The sequence below is a fragment of the Osmerus mordax genome, chromosome 16 (assembly GCF_038355195.1).
Source record: "Osmerus mordax isolate fOsmMor3 chromosome 16, fOsmMor3.pri, whole genome shotgun sequence".
In the NCBI taxonomy this organism is placed as follows: domain Eukaryota; kingdom Metazoa; phylum Chordata; class Actinopteri; order Osmeriformes; family Osmeridae; genus Osmerus; species Osmerus mordax.
Window position 1 is genome coordinate 3,439,582 of NC_090065.1, and position 17,020 is coordinate 3,456,601.

General features: G+C 45.4%; 3 protein-coding genes across 6 annotated transcripts; 1 reads left to right on the forward strand and 2 right to left on the reverse strand.

Annotated features, from left to right (window-relative positions):
* Positions 1 to 2,417: 2,417 nt before the first annotated feature.
* LOC136958835 (WW domain binding protein VOPP1-like) lies at positions 2,418 to 6,610 on the reverse strand. 2 transcript variants are annotated; one of them, XM_067252949.1, is made up of 5 exons: positions 6,369 to 6,610; positions 5,338 to 5,396; positions 3,663 to 3,740; positions 3,186 to 3,322; positions 2,418 to 2,965 (listed from the first exon to the last, which is right to left on the reverse strand). In XM_067252949.1, the coding sequence occupies exons 1-5, from the start codon at positions 6,414 to 6,416 to the stop codon at positions 2,784 to 2,786; spliced, it is 504 nt and encodes a 167-aa protein (XP_067109050.1). In that variant the 5' UTR covers positions 6,417 to 6,610; the 3' UTR covers positions 2,418 to 2,783. The 2 variants fall into 2 exon arrangements, with proteins under 2 accessions (XP_067109050.1, XP_067109051.1); XM_067252950.1 differs by lacking the exon at positions 3,663 to 3,740.
* Positions 6,611 to 7,343: 733 nt separating this feature from the next.
* blvra (biliverdin reductase A) lies at positions 7,344 to 13,447 on the reverse strand. 2 transcript variants are annotated; one of them, XM_067252945.1, is made up of 7 exons: positions 13,330 to 13,447; positions 12,157 to 12,281; positions 11,191 to 11,310; positions 9,858 to 9,955; positions 9,244 to 9,351; positions 8,876 to 9,044; positions 7,344 to 8,758 (listed from the first exon to the last, which is right to left on the reverse strand). In XM_067252945.1, the coding sequence occupies exons 2-7, from the start codon at positions 12,273 to 12,275 to the stop codon at positions 8,503 to 8,505; spliced, it is 870 nt and encodes a 289-aa protein (XP_067109046.1). In that variant the 5' UTR covers positions 12,276 to 12,281; positions 13,330 to 13,447; the 3' UTR covers positions 7,344 to 8,502. The 2 variants fall into 2 exon arrangements, with proteins under 2 accessions (XP_067109046.1, XP_067109047.1); XM_067252946.1 differs by having other exon boundaries at positions 12,157 to 12,277; positions 13,330 to 13,419.
* coa1 (cytochrome C oxidase assembly factor 1) lies at positions 13,367 to 17,004 on the forward strand. Of its 2 annotated transcripts, none has more exons than XM_067252947.1 (5): positions 13,367 to 13,580; positions 13,859 to 13,973; positions 14,084 to 14,235; positions 14,530 to 14,606; positions 15,719 to 17,004. In XM_067252947.1, exons 1-5 carry the CDS (start codon positions 13,461 to 13,463, stop codon positions 15,837 to 15,839), a joined length of 585 nt encoding a protein of 194 aa, XP_067109048.1. In that variant the 5' UTR covers positions 13,367 to 13,460; the 3' UTR covers positions 15,840 to 17,004. The 2 variants fall into 2 exon arrangements, with proteins under 2 accessions (XP_067109048.1, XP_067109049.1); XM_067252948.1 differs by having other exon boundaries at positions 13,508 to 13,599; positions 15,719 to 16,990.
* The last annotated feature ends 16 nt before the right edge of the window (positions 17,005 to 17,020 follow it).

The window sequence follows — 17,020 nt, forward strand, 5'->3', positions numbered from 1 at the left end:
CCGTGTGTGTAATTTAAGAACCCCATGTTGGTAATGGAAAAGACAACTTGAAAATAGAATTTAGACTTGTTTTACTTTATCGAAGATTTGTCACCTTTTCCATCTCCCTCCTCTCTATCCATCTTCCACAACCACTTAACGGTTTTCTCTCTCTTCCGAATCTCCTGGTGGATGTGATTAAGGTGTTCTACAGAAAGAGATTTTTCTCCAGTGAAATATACAGTGATTTGATCTTGGCTCGTCTTATCTGTACCTGAGAGGAATGACAGTCTCTGGAACATTCTGCAGAGTGTCTTGGCAGTTTGAGAATGTACCACCTCACATCTCTTCTCCTTTCTCTGCCCTCCCTGGGCTACTTTGGCATTCACCGACCTACTTCCATTGCCTTTAAAGCAACCTACATTTGAAAAGAACATGTCTCTAGTGCATACGGAAGTAAGACATGACATTCTTTCGTTATCAAACTAAACAGTACACGACCGAAGGTTAAAAGGCACATTCATGAGAAATACATACACACACACACACAAGAACTCCTTTGACGAATGCCTCGTTTACAGTTGTCTTTAGAAAGCCTCGGCACAGCTGAGAGGCCGTGCACGTCTCTGTCACTCTCCTCGCACACGCGCCCTCGCACCCCTCTGGCCTTGCTCATCACCTCTTTCTCACTGCTCATTGATCTCTCCACCGTCCCTCTCCACATCTCCGTCCATATCTGGTGCTCATTAACTCCTCTTCTCTCCTTGCTCTCCATCTCCCCTATGCGTCTCTCGCTTTTTTTTCCCTTTCAGTTGCTCCCTTTATTCAGTTTATAAGGTCTTTGAGTGATTCAATGCTTAGTGTGTTGGCCCCAATTTCTGCTTGCAGAAGAGTAGACAACAGATTAGTGAATAGCTGTCTAGACTTGGAGGACATGAAAGAGAGGATGCTGTGGAGCCTGGATGAGACGGGTAGGCCATGGTCCGTATATCGTCCCCTGGACTCCAGCACACACGGTGACGTCCAGCGTCGTGGGACGTGAATACAAACACATCATGGACGGCCTCAGTCTGACTCTGGTGTTCCAGAAGCCTCCCTTAACTGTGTTGCTATAAAACAGGGTGAAGCATTTTGAGGAGGAAGAACACATTTGTTTGTGTTGATATGTATGCATGGAAATCCCTACCATGTTGTCGTATTGATATCGATATCGATTCATCCCGCATCCTGTTGATACAGAGGACTCATCGTTGTGAAAGCAAGCGGTGGGTTGAGGTTCTATAATCAAATGCAGAGCTACCAGCATGTCATCTCTTCACCAGACTGTTGGAGGTACTAGACCAGTGGTTCTTAACCCTGTTCTCAGGGAACCCCTGCATGTTTTAGATGTTTTCCTGCTCCAACACACCTAATTCAAATAAATGGGTCGTTATCTAGCTCTGTAGAAGCCTGGTAACGAACATGCATTTGAATCAGGTGTGTTGGAGCCAAGAAACACCTAAAACATGCAGGACAGGGGTTCCCTGAGGACAGGGTTAAGAACCACTGTACTAGGCACTCGTTGCCCTTGTGCTGCCTTCGGGTCACATGACCCAAAGGTTCATAACGAACCATTGTTGTGTTTACCCAATTTTACCCAATACAAAAACAAATAAAATAATTTTCTTTTAACCTTTGCAATGTGGGGGGTCTGAGACAGCCCAACAGTTAAAATAAAATGCTTCACTTTGGGTTTGTATGCTGTAAAGTTGTCGCAATACGAGGGTGGGTCACACTGACTGATGGGTCAGAATGACCCGAAGATAACACAAGGGTTAAGTATGTCGTCCAGAGTAATGCGCATCAGCTCCTGTAGGGCTGTGAGTGTGTTTGTGAATGGAGTAGAGTAGCTATCTGTTTGGCAGCCTAGTCATCTCTGTCCCGGGCCAAAGCCCAGCTTCCCCGGGATCTGTCATTCAGAGGGAGCGTATACAGGAGTCAGGTGGCTGAGCGGTGAGGGAATTGGGCTAGTAATCCGAAGGTGGCCAGTTCGATTCCCGGTCATGCCAACTGACGTTGTGTCCTTGGGCAAGGCACTTCACCCTACTTGCCTCGGGGGAATGTCCCTGTACTTACTGTAAGTCGCTCTGGATAAGAGCGTCTGCTAAATGACTAAATGTAAATGTAATACAGACAACGATGTTCTACAGAGCCCCGTTAACACAGAAACACACACTCTTACTGAGTGTATTTACTTACTCTTACTCCCACTTGTTCAGGCTAAGTTTTCTCAAACACTGTACGTACCCTATCTAAACCACAACATGACAATTCCCTCAGAAAGAAAGGTACTGGCCAATCTTTGCCAAAGCATAACTATGTCTTTGGATGTAGGGCCGTCAGATTGAGGTTTCATACTGACACCTTGTGGCAGATAGAAACATGACCGTACACCCATGTTGGTGAAAAATAGTCAAACTTTATTATCATACACAAGCTGGTGAGACAAAGCTGTCGTAGGTTAGTTGAGAACAAAGTGAAAAAATAGTTGGAGATGGGGACCGTAAACTACATCTGAATTCATTAATAAATTGCATAGGTAATAAACTACAGTGATCCTCGTTGAGTCATGTCTTTTTTGTGACTCTAATATGTATATTTTGCCCCTATCTGAAGGAACCAAAAAAGGCTCCATCCCTTCAACCCACTTGGACTACGGGCTTATCTTGACTGGATCTGGTCGTAGATCAGTAATTCAAATGGAAGGAAGAACGTATTGAGTATTGAGACTCAGCCTAGGGAGGAGTATTGAGACTCTCCCGGGGTTATTTCTTCTGTGTCTCCTGCTGCACCTGTTCGTAGGGCGGAGGCGGGAGGCTGCAGTAGGCAGGAGGAGGAGGGTAGGATGCCGTCGCATGGGAGGGGTGTGGCTGCAGGGGGTAGGCGGGGCTTAGCATGACGCCTCCCCCTGGATCCCCATAGTTCTGCAGAACGTTACGCTGCAGACCTGGATGAGAGAACCATGGTCCGATGATCAGAGAGAGAGAGAGAGAGGGGGGGGCTTTCACAAGGTCATGCACCATCTATATATTACATTGTTTCATAACTCGGTTTCATAACACTGACGTAGACGATGTCAGCCGTGACAACCGTATGGAGTGCTGTATAGATCCCTTTGCTAGGCATCCGTGCTCTGATTGGTTGGAGGCCTGGGCATGGTGACTCACCTGAGGTGGTGATTGGCTGTCTTGTGAAGTGGACGTTGAAGGAGTTGGGCTCGTCGGGGATGGGGGAGGGGTACATCCGTCTACGCAGGAAGACCCCAGCCCCGCAGCAGAACACCACGCCCAGCATCAACACCAGCCTGGAACAGGAGGGTACACACACGCACACACACACACGCACACATACACACACATACACACACATACACACACATGCGCACACAGCAGTATAACTCCCAGTTACCCAGTAACAGACCTCCTTGAACAGAAGAGGATCTTATGTAGGCATGCACAGAGATGAAGGGATAAAGAAACAGATAAAGGACAGCGATAATTTCATCAGACAGGTTGGATGGATGGAGAGTTGGCTGGATGGAGGGTTGGATGGATGGTTGGATGAATGGATGGATGGTTGGATGGAGGGTTGGATGGATGGTTGGATGAATGGTTGGATGAATGGATGGTGTAGAGGTTCCTCACCAGAAGTACCAAAGTCTCTGGATGGAGAGAGCTCTGACACAACATCTCGTACCACAGCAGTCCTCATACGAACGACAGCTACACACACACAGGACACACACACACCGAGGAAGACATACAATTAGAACAAACGCTGCTCCTGCGCACACACAGGACACACACATGCACAGGACACACACATTTACATTACATTTAGTCATTTAGCAGACGCTCTTATCCAGAGCGACTTACAGTAAGTACAGGGACATTCCCCCGAGGCAAGTAGGGTGAAGTGCCTTGCCCAAGGACACAACGTCAGTTGGCACGGCTGGGAATCGAACTGGCAACCTTCAGATTACTAGCCCGATTCCCTAACCGCTCAGCCACCTGACTCCCCGTGCACAGGACACACACACACACACAGGACACACACCACATTGGGGTTCACACAGATCTGCCATTATAGGCCGACTGTGAGTGTGAGAGCTCCGATGGGACAGTTGTCTAACAAATGACTAATGTTCTGGGAACTAAAGATGAATAGACCACATTCCCCACAGAATCCCTGCTCATATACTGTTTGTATCATACCCTAGCATGGCTTGAAAGAAGCCTTTCATCAAGTGAATTTTCTGTTTCAAGACACTAATGAATTTATTGAATCATTTGTTCATTTATCAACTTAAGCTTTGGCTGCTGGCCAACAGACAAGTTCAGTTCCCAGTTCTTTCATGTGTGCTCTATGTGTGTGTGTGTGTGTGTGTGTGTGTGTGTGTGTGTGTGTTTGGTGTGTCTCCCTCTCCCCTGCAGACAGAATGACAGCACCTGTATACACCAAAGCTCATGATGTATTGCTGCTATTGTGTTTCTGTTCCAAAACAGCTCTGGTTCACACACACGCATAAACACACACACACACACGTTCACGAAAAGGGGTGGATAATAATAGGAAAGAGATATGTAAAACAGAGCTTTACTTTTATTTTTCAGGAGAATGTATTTTGGCCAGCCTTTGCCATTGTCATGTCAGATTCCGCAGGGTCTCAGAGTGTCTGATGGTGTTTGTGTGTGTATAAGAGAGAAAAGCATGTTTACAAGTGACATGAATGTGTTTTTCATCTACAGGCAGACATGTTGAACTAGAGACTGGAGGGAGTCTGGATGATGCTGCAGTGGTTTAAATTTTTTCTGAAGCTTAAAGATTTAAGATAAAACAGATCCTCTACTAAGCTGCAAACACAAAATCCTGCCTAAATAAGCTACAATCCTGACTGAATGGACAGTTATGCACTTCTATGACGAATCCAAAGTGTGTTTCTGTCTGCGTGCAAATGTGTGTGTGTGTGTGTGGGGGAGAATTTGTGTGTGTGTGTGTGTGAACGTGTGTGTCCTGTTTGCAACACTCTCTCCGCTCCCCAACTCCAACGTCAGTCCCTACATATTTAATATCTCCTCCTGCAGCAGCACGTCTCCAAATAAGACGAGACTCTTTTAGCGCAGGCTTCTGTTAAAGGGGCCCTCCCAGGACCCCGAGACACACATGACTCGGGGCCTCCTATAGCATCACAGCTGGTGTGTTTATGTCTGTTCCTCATCCCGGGGGAGAGGGGATGTAGTTACGCAACCTTGCTGCTGGGGTTCTAATGCTGCAGTGCTGGAATTTTCCCTGCTGCTGATGTTTAGTCGTTGGACTCACATGAAGTAGATGGGGTAGCCTCCTTCGAAGTACCAGCAGTACTTCTTGTTGGCGGAACACTGCGGTGAACGAGAGACAAACGTGGGATGAGAAACTGTCAAACGTCGAGATTTTATTTCCTCGATTGTGACACACGTCAGCAAATGCCCGACATAGGAACAGGAAATATGTGGGACCAGACGTCCAAGAACTGATATAAATGACGAATGACAACCCCTTTTGCCGTGAGAATTGACCAATAACACAACCCCCCCCCCTCCTGACCCTGGCCCCGCCTCGGCTGGTCAGCCAAGGAGCTAGCCGGGCACACAGACAACAAGTTCACAAAGAGCTGCTTGTCTCCACAGCGCTCTCTGACAACAATCAACAATGGTCAGTAGACGAGGAGGCTGTGTGTACTTGTGATGTGGGGTGAGTGAAAATGGGAATGTGTGTGGGTGTGTGTTGAGTGAGTGAGTAAGTGTGTGTGTGTTGAGTGAATCTGGGTGGGTGTGTCTGCTTTAATTGCATATGCAGCTGTGATAGTTGGACAGAACATTATATAAATACAATATTTTCATAATCTTCAAAACACTATTCAACCCATTTGTTTTTCCACAACTGTTACGCAATGTTTGCTAAAATATGAGCCCAAATTTGAAGAGATGCATTGTCTTAGCCTTTCATCCACTTTACTGTAGGATACACATCCAAAGCTATCAGAGGTTATCCTCTTATGTACTGTCCTACATATACCCCTCTCTCATTGCTGTGGCCTGCATGCATCATTTTCTAGTATTTTCTTTGTTCAAAATCATACTTCTGATTAACAATTCCATGTGAATGTACAACACCGGAGTTGATATGACGATATCGATTACATACATTCACGATAGAATACTATGACATCGATTTTTAAATGTAGAGTTTATCTTTGTCATTCCTGGACTGTGTGGGGCTGACAGACCTCAACAGCACATAATCACCCCTCGCGATGTCGTCGGGCTACATTTGTCACTGGAAGTCACTGGAAAACTCAGTTGCGCACTCACCTCATCAACCAACCAAAGAAGAAGAATGACACCAGACATAAAATCCATAGTTTACGAAATGTCCACCGAGAAACAATGTTCGTCTAAAGCATTTCGATTCATATATTTGATATATCTAATATGAACATTTCGCTGTCGCAATCCTCTTCTCTCATCTTGGCCAGTCCACCAGTCTAGCGCGGCCCACCGTGTTTACGCATGGCCAACGGGACGTCCCGCTCGAGAGGCTGCGCAGCTAGAGACACGGTGTCTGTTTTGTCCCGGTATCGTTATTACATCGCTGATTCATAGGCTTCTCTTAAAGTCGTAGGCTTCTCCTTATTAAAAACGTGACTATGTTGGATTCCCATGCATACAAATTATTCTCAGAGATGGCAAAAGAACACACATCCTTCTCTCAAGTAGAATTCATGTTTATAAAGACTGGTTAAAGTTGAAGTACTGACTACACTTTTTCACTAAGAAGTACGGCTCTGACAAAAAGTAGCCATTACTACCATAGACATATATACATGTATATATGTCTGTGATTACTACTACCTGTTTTAATGTCACGCTGGTTACCAGCCCCTCCGTAATTCGAATTACGGATAGGGTTCGAATTACGGAGGGGCTAATTAAGACTTGGAACCCCCCCCCCCCTCCCAAAGAGGTAAAAACCACAGGTCGGTGGGGTCGTACATTTATATATCGTTCTTACCTGTAATCGTAAATATTACTTTATGCCCTGGAGAATAAGTTGACCCCCCTGATTATCATTGTATAATTCTCACGCTGAGTGTAACAGCAGCGTAACAAGTGTAAGACATACAGTAATACAAATACATGTAAAACGGTAATTGATTAATTAATCGAAACTTGCATTTTGTTGGTTTGAATTAGGCAAATTATTGTGCCAATCTGTCATGAGCCTTCAACTAACTTCTGGCATCAAGAAAAGGAAACTACGTAAGCAAAGACTACAGGACACACAGCCAGGACTCAGACAGGCACAATTTAATAGAAGGAAGTGATTCTAACCTAATTCACAACGTCTAGAACAGTATAGTAAACAGGCTATAAACCTATCACCTATAAACAGGCTACTTCACATCTTCATCAATGTAAACAGAAAATTGGATTTGAACACTGTAAGCAAAGCAATGCAATGCAAAACAGCACACCTCGATGCTCATTACAAACAATAAAAATAAAAACAAACATTGGGTCAAAAGTCCATGTTCTGTGGTTGCCAGGGACCTTTCTTCAACTGTCGTATGACAATCCTGGCTTTAGTCAGAAGACTCTCGGAGGCCAACTGGTTATTGACAGCGTAAACAGAATAGTATTTAGGATGTGCTTCAACCACACCAACCAAGTTGATGGTTTCAAGAATGTCTACCAATTTTTTATTTTTTTCAAATTATTTTCCCTTTTTTTGTCATGATACTGAATAACTTCCAGAACTACCAGGACTAGAACTTCTAGAAATACCAGTTGAATTTATCAAGAAAGAAAAGGAGAGAAAGTGTGCGAGGTAAACATAACTGGGAATGTAATATTTTCACTGCCAGCAATGCCAGAAAGCAGTAACCAAAATAATAATAAGTGAAGTAACAGGATGTGCCTTTAAAACCAAGTTTAGATACACTGGATGTTGTATAACACTAAAACTGTGTGCAGCTTTATCTTAATGTTAGCTTGTTAGCAGGTAAGGAATCAACCAGAAACAAAATTCCCTTTTCTCACTACAAAGTAGCACATAAGAAGCAGGAGTGGTGTACGGTGTGTAAGGGTTATCATTTGGCCATGTACATGCGCTGAGGCCTCCTTTTATATACCGGCCCCACAACCTTTCTATGCAGGGATCTGTAAAAAACACAGCTAGAGAAGCAACATGGCTAAGAAAACCTACCGAGGTTCTGCTGGCTCGACATCGACAGAGAGGATGAAGCTGGATATCGCTAGCCCTAGCCCAACCCCATCCCCAGCCTTGGCATCGTCTTTTCCTTCCTCTCCCGTCTCGCCTGGTTCTCTCCCTAACCCCTTCCAGCCTTAGCCCTGGTCCTGTCTTAGCCCTGGTCCTGTCTTAGCCCTGATACTGTCTTAGCCCTGGTCCTGTCTTAGCTAGCTCTGTCCCCTGGTCCCGTCCTCCCTAGCCCCGGCTGAGCTCGTGGATGCGGTCGGCCAGCTCCAGACAGTGAAGGACCCTGCGTGTCTCGGCCTCCAGCTGCTCAGGGGGGACCTGGCCCAGCAGCTTCCCAGCGAACAGCACCATGTCCTGCATGAAGATCCCCACGGGCTCCCTGGGGGCGGGAGGCAGCTCCGTCACCTGACACGTGTCGAAGCGGAAGTTGACGTTCTTGACTCGGGGGAGTCCGGGCCCGCGTTCCTCCACCCACGTCAGAGGCCTGTGCTCGTGGAACGACAGAGGAAAAAAACGTTACGGTCGAATCACACGGCGGCATCATTCCTGCGTGCGTATGTGGTGTGTGAGAGTGTGCGCGTGTGTGTGCGTTCTGTCAGACCTGTTGTCTGAAGTTAAAAGATGTGCTGTCATCTTTGTGTAGTTCTTGTCCGTCTGTTCCTCAACAGTCGCCATGGTGACAGACAGCTCCCCGAACAGGTCGACCAACCAGGTGAGGCGGGCGATGCCGCTGAATGCCAGCAAGCCGAAGCCAGGCTTCAGAGGACCTCCTGCAAACACACACACACATTTACATTACTGTACCAAGACAGGGAACTTGAATGTCCCAGTTTCAAAATAAGAACATTAAAGCAGAGGGAAGGAGAACTGTATGTGTGTGTTACACAAATACAATGAGACATACATTGACAATCCATGTCCCTATAACCTTGCCTAGACCTGACATGTGAGGTTCCTCTGAGGTCTGACCTGTGAAGTGCAAGGATCCCTCCTCCAGCTTCTTCCCTGTGATGTCCTTCTTCAGCTGTTTGAAATCTGCCGTCAGCAGCTCTATGTGTTCCTCGTGGAGAACCACTCCTGAGAGGAACCACAGAGAACACACGGCATGTAGAGGCCATTCCGGAAAAACACTAGAACCCAAGCCTGTAGCTGAACACTGCAAACAAGGCCTCTCCTTCATGTGTGTTTGGGAAAGACAGCTTACATTTACGTTTAGTCATTTAGCAGACGCTCTTATCCAGAGCGACTTACAGTAAGTACAGGGACATTCCCTCCGAGGCAAGTAGGGTGAAGTGCCTTGCCCAAGGACACAACGTCAATGTCTCCGACGGGAATCGAACCGGTAACCTTCTGATTAACAGCCCGATTCCCTAACCGCTAAGCCACCTGACTCCTCTAGCTTACTGTTCAGCTGCACTCCTCCAGGTATACAGAACAGCAGTCTCCTGCCAAACCCTGCCACCTGTATCCAGGACTGACAATATCCTTCCTGTGCGAGACTATCCGTGTCGCACAGCCTTGCGTGCCCCAGCATGTAAAGTAGAGTGTGTGTTTTTGTTCTTTGTTTTATGCATCCAGCTAACCTTTCTGCTGGGCCAGATCCTGGAGTTCCACGGCTGCCTTGTGGGTCATGGTCATGGGGTACTCCACACACACGTGCTTCCCTGCCTGAAGGAAGGTCCTGGGAGGTAGGGGGAGAACAGAGAGCAGGACGGAGGAGGTCACACGCAGCCAGAGAACATGACAACAAAAACGGGGAAAGAATGTGTTAAAATATCCTTGGGTCTAAGGACATGAAAGCTGGTGCTCATTTCAGTTTGGTTTATGATTCCTGCACAGACCTCACTTTCTGTCTTTAGAGCATTTTCTAAATCTGTACGAGACTCAAATGGTAATCTATTAGCTTTTCAGTCTGCCAAGATATTCTCTAATCAAACCATCCATCACGACCCATAACCTTCACATAAGTCATTATGCGTTCCTGCACAGCAAAGAGGGACAATACCTGCTGTTCCATTACCCATAACCCCTCTGGAGCTGTCTACCAGTGAAACATGACCATGTCCTTAACACACTCATTAGAACAGACCAAAATAACCCCCCATTTTTCACCTAGTCTGCGCTCTCACAGTGTGTGTGTGTGTTGGTGTGCGTTTTCTCTGTACAGTTATAATGAGAGCCATTACACATGTGTTGCCTGACTCCAGGGAGGAAGAGTTGGAAGAGAAAGAGATTAGATACACAGGCTGTTTAAGAGAAGAGAGAAGTGAGGAGAAAGGGAAGGGAGGATGAGCGAGAAGGATTCTTTTCGGGATCCTGAAACACCTCTACCCTCTACCCTTCTCTATAGTAGAGAAACTACATACAATACAATACAATACGCAACATTATAGGCCGTTACACAACACGTTATACATTAATGTCTAATGTATGTATTTCCCTATTTAACTTAAGAAAACGTCAATGACAGGAGCAATATTGAAGTGACTAACAGAAGCCTGATCCGTTTCCAATGTAAACGTGGATTAAGGTGTGTTATGTTTGTTCAACTGCTGCCCTTCGGTGGTGGAGATCATGTATGACATCACAGACATTTGTTTTTTCATTCGAGGAAAAACTGAACTGCCCACATTTTTAGACTGCTTACAGCTCACCATTTCCTCCCAGAGTTGACTCTCTCACAAACATGGCAACCATGGTTATTTATTTTCTTCATGAATATCAGTGACTTTGCCCACTAGAAGGCCTTCACCCAAAGATACAAATCTGAATCCTTAATGTGAGGGGTTTTAAATGTTGGTACAAATGTTCAGCTTTCTCTCTCTCGCGCACACACACACACACACACACACACACACACACGCACACACGCACACACGCACACACGCACACACGCACACACGCGGGAGCTGGTACCTGATGTTGTCCTCATGGCAGGCGTTCTCAGTGCAGACGAAGGCCACCTGGATGTCCTTTCTGCTCAGCGCCTCCTCCAGGGAGATCTGGCTCACCCCCTGCTGTTCTTCCAGAGGCCTCCTGGGGGTTACAGGAGGCCGGGGTTAGCAGGGCTGTCGGCCTTTCATTGTACAGCCCATAGGAGACTCCCCAAACACATGAAGGAGCAACATACAGACTGGTCTTCTATAGAAGATCCCATACAAACTCTATGACTCTAGACTATACTAGGACTTGTTTACTGGAAACCTAACAGGCATAATGTTGTGCTTAAAGCTACGTTTAGATCTAATGGTACTAGACTGCTACCTTCTCCCACATACATGCTGTCTGTGATGTATTGACATAGGGATCACATAGGGGTGGGTCAGTGGACCTATGGGCAGGGGCGTGTAGTAGATTAAACTGTGTCGTCCAACGGGTGTGTTTGGATGTAGAATGCTGACTGTGAGAATGCTTGTTCAGCACACAGTTCTTCGTCATACCAAGATAGGAGTTGCTTAATTCATTTCAAGCACAATTGCGTAAAATTGTGGTTTGGCGTTTTCGCAACACGATGTCCAGTAAAACACAGACTGTTTCTTAGCCTAAATATAATTCTCATATACTCTTCCTTTCATATGATGTGTCAAATATTATTTGTCCTTACCATTATTACTATTGTAAATTATAAATGTTTAAGTGGTTTGCTCATCAAACACTCACATGAATCAACAAATACTACTAAATATATAAACACTTTGAATATTTAATCCCAAGATCGTGTTCTAGAACCCTCAGAGAAGCCGGAGCTCAGGTTGGCCAGGTGGCGTCAGACTGGGGTCAGAATCAGAATCGGTTTTATTCACCATGAAAGTTTGCACAGACAAGGAATTTGCTTTGGCAGGAAGGTGCAAACATTAAACATCAGGTCAGGGGTCATCTCACCTGGATATGAATCCCTTCACGCTCAGCTTCTCAGCAGGGCTGGAGGGCAAAGGTGCCAGCATGTCCCTGATCCTCACAAAGCCGGCTGTCCCAATGCCCATCACTACGGCGCCCAACATGGCTGCCTCGGGGTAAGGAGACAGGGCAGATAGAGGGGCAGATAGAGGGGCAGACGGGAGGCAATGGGGAAGAGAGAGGGGCAACAGGGGTGGGGGAGGATGACAGGGAGATGGGTTAATGGAGAGGGGGAGAGCGGGGGTTATAAGATGTGGGGCGAGGCAGAATAAGAGGGAACAGACTCATTGCATCTTTACCACATTTATGGAGCCCTTCTTTGGCAGAATAACTAAAACTGTCTCAGACAGTTACGTAAATGACATGGACCTATTCTATGTGGAGCCTAGTGCACTTGGCTGATAAGATAAGAGGGGGGACTACTCCCAGACAGGCAGACAGCTAACAAGAGAACGATGCATCCACACCAGGATGCTGTTATGACTGTGATGTATCACTTGAAGGTTACAAAACCGACAACCGCACTGTCAAGAGGCCAGAGCCTCGTGCATCCCACAAGGACATTTACATTTTGTAATTTAGCAGACGCTCTTATCCAGAGCGACTTACAGTAAGTACAGGGACATTCCCCTGAGGCAAGTAGGGTGAGGACACAACGTCAGTTGGCATGACCGGGAATCGAACTAGCCCGATTCCCTCACCGCTCAGCCAACTGACTCCCACATAACGGACATAATGCGTCCGTGACATATATGGGCAAATATTGGACAATATTCGAAATCTGCAGTAACTAACTCATCTGTCCTACTTTAAGCGATAGCCTGGAAGTGTGAACAGGTCGAGTATCAGACATAGAATGCAGCAAGATTGGCAGATGCTGTAAGCTTTGCAACAAAGAAGCTAAAAATGATGACACGACATAATTTGTGAAACCAACTAGTATCCAGTGAAAAATAACCTAGGGACTATTGTTAATGATCCATTTTGCATAATTTCTCTCCCTCCGAACTCATTGAGAATAAAAACGTATCAACTACGAGAAGCCAAACTAATCGTATGAAAATTGACACAATAGCGGTCAGTTCATTCAACTAAACCTTCTTGCCAAATAAAACTTTAATTACAACGTTAAAAAGTGAGAAATACGATTGTCCTTACTCAACAACTGTTCTTCACAACCTCGACGAAGTCTACGACGTAGGTAGGTGTGTACTTGCAGTAGGCTCTAGTTACGGTGATATAACTGGCAAGCTCAATTCAAATAGCACAAACTTTCATAACACTCTCACATGGCTAAAACGAGGAGCTGGCGTCTGACGTATGCGGAAGAGGAATCACGTAATGACGTACCATTGCACAACGTTGAGTTCCTATGGGTGGTACAGATCGAACTCGACTTTGAAGAAAAGGTTATACAACCACTTACATGTGTGTACCTCTTTATGTTTTGGGTGTTACAGTGAATATGTTTACTAACGTAGACAGAAGGACATTATAGGCCGAGCTGTGAGAAACATGCACAATATCGCGAAAAGTAGCGACAGTCCGCTCGTGCAGAACTGCCGCGGTCAGAACTAGTTAGTTATAGCTAGTAGTAGTCAGTATTCTATATATTGTGTTTAATATTTTTGTAAATCAGAGTGATTTTACTTAAGATAACTTGATCTACTATCCCACGTGTCCATAGCCATTCACAGTTTACCTGGAGATGCGGGTCTCGACCAACCAGCTCCAACAGCTCGCGATCTTCACCACAGTGTTTACGGGTGGATGCATCGGCACTATGTACTACCTGATACAAAGTGCGTGAGTTTTCACATGCCTACTTTTGGTTGTATAGGAAAAGACTTCGGAAAGAAGTAGAAAATAACGTTGTTTTGTGTGTTAACTCAGAATCGTTTTTGTCTGTCAGAGGAATTTCAAAATTCAGAATACTACCAGCTTGCATTGAAGAAGCTGGAGGCAAACCCTGTTGCCATGGAGAGCTTGGGAGCCCCGCCCCTCAAGGTCTACAACATCCACCTGACTGACAGACACAACCAAGTGAACCACCAGAGTGCACAGGTCAGAGTGGCTGAGTGGTTAGGGTGTCGGGCTAGTAATCTGAAGGTTACCGGTTCGATTCCCGGCTGTGCAAAATGACGTTGTGTCCTTGGGCAAGGCACTTCACCCTACTTGCCTCGGGGGGAATGTCCCTGTACTTACTGTAAGTCGCTCTGGATAAGAGTGTCTGCTAAATGACTAAATGTAAATGTCAGACACTAACTGCCTTTGCCACAACCAACTACTCACCATATGACTACTAACTACTGCTAAGCACTTGTTACTGATGTAAGTATGTTACTGTTGTGTTTGCAGATCAAGATCCCAGTAAAAGGAGGTGTAACAGGTGGCTATCTCTACACATCCTCCATCAGGGACACGGATACTAAAAGGTGGATGTCTAATCATTCATAACTGTTTTTTTCCTCTTCTTCTGTGGAGATCAGAATTAGCTTTATTCGCCATGTAAGTTCACACAAACAAGGAATTTACTGTGGCAGGAAGGTGCATATGATAAACTGCATTTCTCTTGTGCTAGCTGTAAGAATTGGGACTGTTGATAGTTAGGGTTTGGCTAACCTTATTGATTTTGCTACATGGTAATAGTTTGGGCCATAAGAACTACTAACAAGCTTTACAGCATCTCTTGAAAATATGCCATGTTTTTAATAATCAGAGCTGATAGAGCATGTGTCGCTGACCCAGTCTGATAAAGGATGTGTCTCTGACCCAGTCTGATAAAGGATGTGGCACTGACCCAGTCTGATAAAGGATGTGTCACTGACCCAGTCTGATAAAGGATGTGTGTCTGAGCCAGTCTGATAAAGGATGTGTCTCTGACCCAGTCTGATAAAGGATGTGTCTCTGACCCAGTCTGATAAAGGATGTGTCGCTGACCCAGTCTGATAAAGGATGTGTCGCTGACCCAGTCTGATAAAGGATGTGTCTCTGACCCAGTCTGATAAAGGATGTGGCACTGACCCAGTCTGATAAAGGATGTGTCACTGACCCAGTCTGATAAAAGATGTGTCGCTGACCCAGTCTGATAAAGGATGTGTCTCTGACCCAGTCTGATAAAGGATGTGGCACTGACCCAGTCTGATAAAGGATGTGTCACTGACCCAGTCTGATAAAAGATGTGTCGCTGACCCAGTCTGATAAAGGATGTGTCTCTGACCCAGTCTGATAAAGGATGTGTCGTTGACCCAGTCTGATAAAGGATGTGTCGCTGACCCAGTCTGATAAAGGATGTGTGTCTGAGCCAGTCTGATAAAGGATGTGTCTCTGAGCCAGTCTGATAAAGGATGTGTCTCTGACCCAGTCTGATAAAGGATGTGTCTCTGAGCCAGTCTGATAAAGGATGTGTCGCTGACCCAGTCTGATAAAGGATGTGTCGCTGACCCAGTCTGATAAAGGATGTGTCTCTGACCCAGTCTGATAAAGAATGTGTCGCTGACCCAGTCTGATAAAGGATGTGTCGTTGGTGTCTGTGTGTCCCTCCCAGCTGGAACCTGCGGCTGGCTATGCTCCACGTCAGAGAGGGTCAGCAGATCAACCTCCTGGCCCATCCTGAACCAGACTCAGACCCCCCTGGACACACGGACGGCTTCAACACCGATCGCTAGTCATGTGATCAGTGTCTTATTGGACCTTACTGACTCCAGTCCGCTTGTTTGACTGGAGGCAGGTGCTTCTGATAGGGATGCGTGAATGCTGTTTGTGTGTGTGTGTGTGTGTGTGTCCCACATTTAAAATGGTCAAGTGCACACTTTGTGAAGACGGAAGACAGTGGCGTCAGGTCCTGGTGAACACCACCCGTGTTCTACCCTTGGAACGCCTGTAATGTTGACGTACAGCGGTCACAGCTACCAGGCCATTCCTTTAAATGTCTGTGTACTGTATATTCCTCGGTTTACTTTCACAAACCGAAAGAAACATGAAAAAGCGTTTGTACGGGCGTCTGTAAATAATGGTTCAACTACCACCTAATGACTTTCGATGCGTCCATATCACTCCACAACCCATGGGACCGGTGGAAGGAGAAGGTGCATTACGAAGTGATTGTTTATTGACATTCGTTAACAGTACTATCCTTGAAAAGAAAAACTGCAGTCTGAAACTGCATGTCTGCCGGTCAGACAGTGAAAGTCATCTGTAAAACTGAGCTGGAAACTGTGGAGATGAAGTAAAGAGTAAAGGGAGGACGCAGGAGACACGCTGCAGCAGAACTGGTACAACCTCCACAATGTGCAAACTACTTTTAACGTCCATTTAAAATAAGAGGTACAGTACAGTATATCTTAAAAGTAGGCAAAACTGATCGATGTTTTAAATTGCATTTGCTTGATCTCTTTGCAACATATGCATAGCATGAGACACATTTCAACTGTAACTTATTCAAATGTGCACACTGTACAAACTTGGAAAATAAAGCAAAATGAATGATTTTCAGTCATTAACTGCATATCTGGAAAAAAGCATCCTATTATGTATAGTATATAAATGGTTAAATACAAAGTATTTCATATAAATTCTATATTACAGTAGAACTTTCATTTTACCAGCAACAATAGACTATACACTACATTCCCCCCAAAAACACTTAAAAAAAACATTGATCAGATAATGGACAATCCGGGTGAAAATCATGAACAATGATGAGTATTTATATATATAACAATTAACTGTGACTATGCACGTGAATAGGTTAAATGACAGTTGGTCAACATGAATCGAGTTGTATGCTGTGATTCTGTTCAGATGTTCTGCCTGGTCTTTGTCAGGAGTTTTGTGAACAAGGCAACTT

What these genes read in the sequence shown, in the direction of transcription:
- LOC136958835 (XM_067252949.1), bottom strand. Translation starts at nt 6,416, where the DNA reads ATGGATTTTATGTCTGGTGTCATTCTTCTTCTTTGGTTGGTTGATGAG. An exon ending in TTCTTTGGTTGGTTGATGAG is followed by an intron (nt 5,397 to 6,368) that starts GTGAGTGCGCAA and finishes CGTTCACCGCAG; the next exon opens with TGTTCCGCCAACAAGAAGTA. An exon ending in GGCTACCCCATCTACTTCAT is followed by an intron (nt 3,741 to 5,337) that starts GTGAGTCCAACG and finishes GTGTGTGTGTAG; the next exon opens with CTGTCGTTCGTATGAGGACT.
- blvra (XM_067252945.1), bottom strand. Translation starts at nt 12,275, where the DNA reads ATGTTGGGCGCCGTAGTGATGGGCATTGGGACAGCCGGCTTTGTGAGG. An exon ending in GTGAAGGGATTCATATCCAG is followed by an intron (nt 11,311 to 12,156) that starts GTGAGATGACCC and finishes TGTAACCCCCAG; the next exon opens with GAGGCCTCTGGAAGAACAGC. An exon ending in CTTTTAACTTCAGACAACAG is followed by an intron (nt 8,759 to 8,875) that starts GTCTGACAGAAC and finishes CCACGAGCACAG; the next exon opens with GCCTCTGACGTGGGTGGAGG.
- coa1 (XM_067252947.1), top strand. Translation starts at nt 13,461, where the DNA reads ATGGCTAAAACGAGGAGCTGGCGTCTGACGTATGCGGAAGAGGAATCA. An exon ending in AACTCGACTTTGAAGAAAAG is followed by an intron (nt 13,581 to 13,858) that starts GTTATACAACCA and finishes ACGTGTCCATAG; the next exon opens with CCATTCACAGTTTACCTGGA. An exon ending in TATGTACTACCTGATACAAA is followed by an intron (nt 13,974 to 14,083) that starts GTGCGTGAGTTT and finishes TTTGTCTGTCAG; the next exon opens with AGGAATTTCAAAATTCAGAA.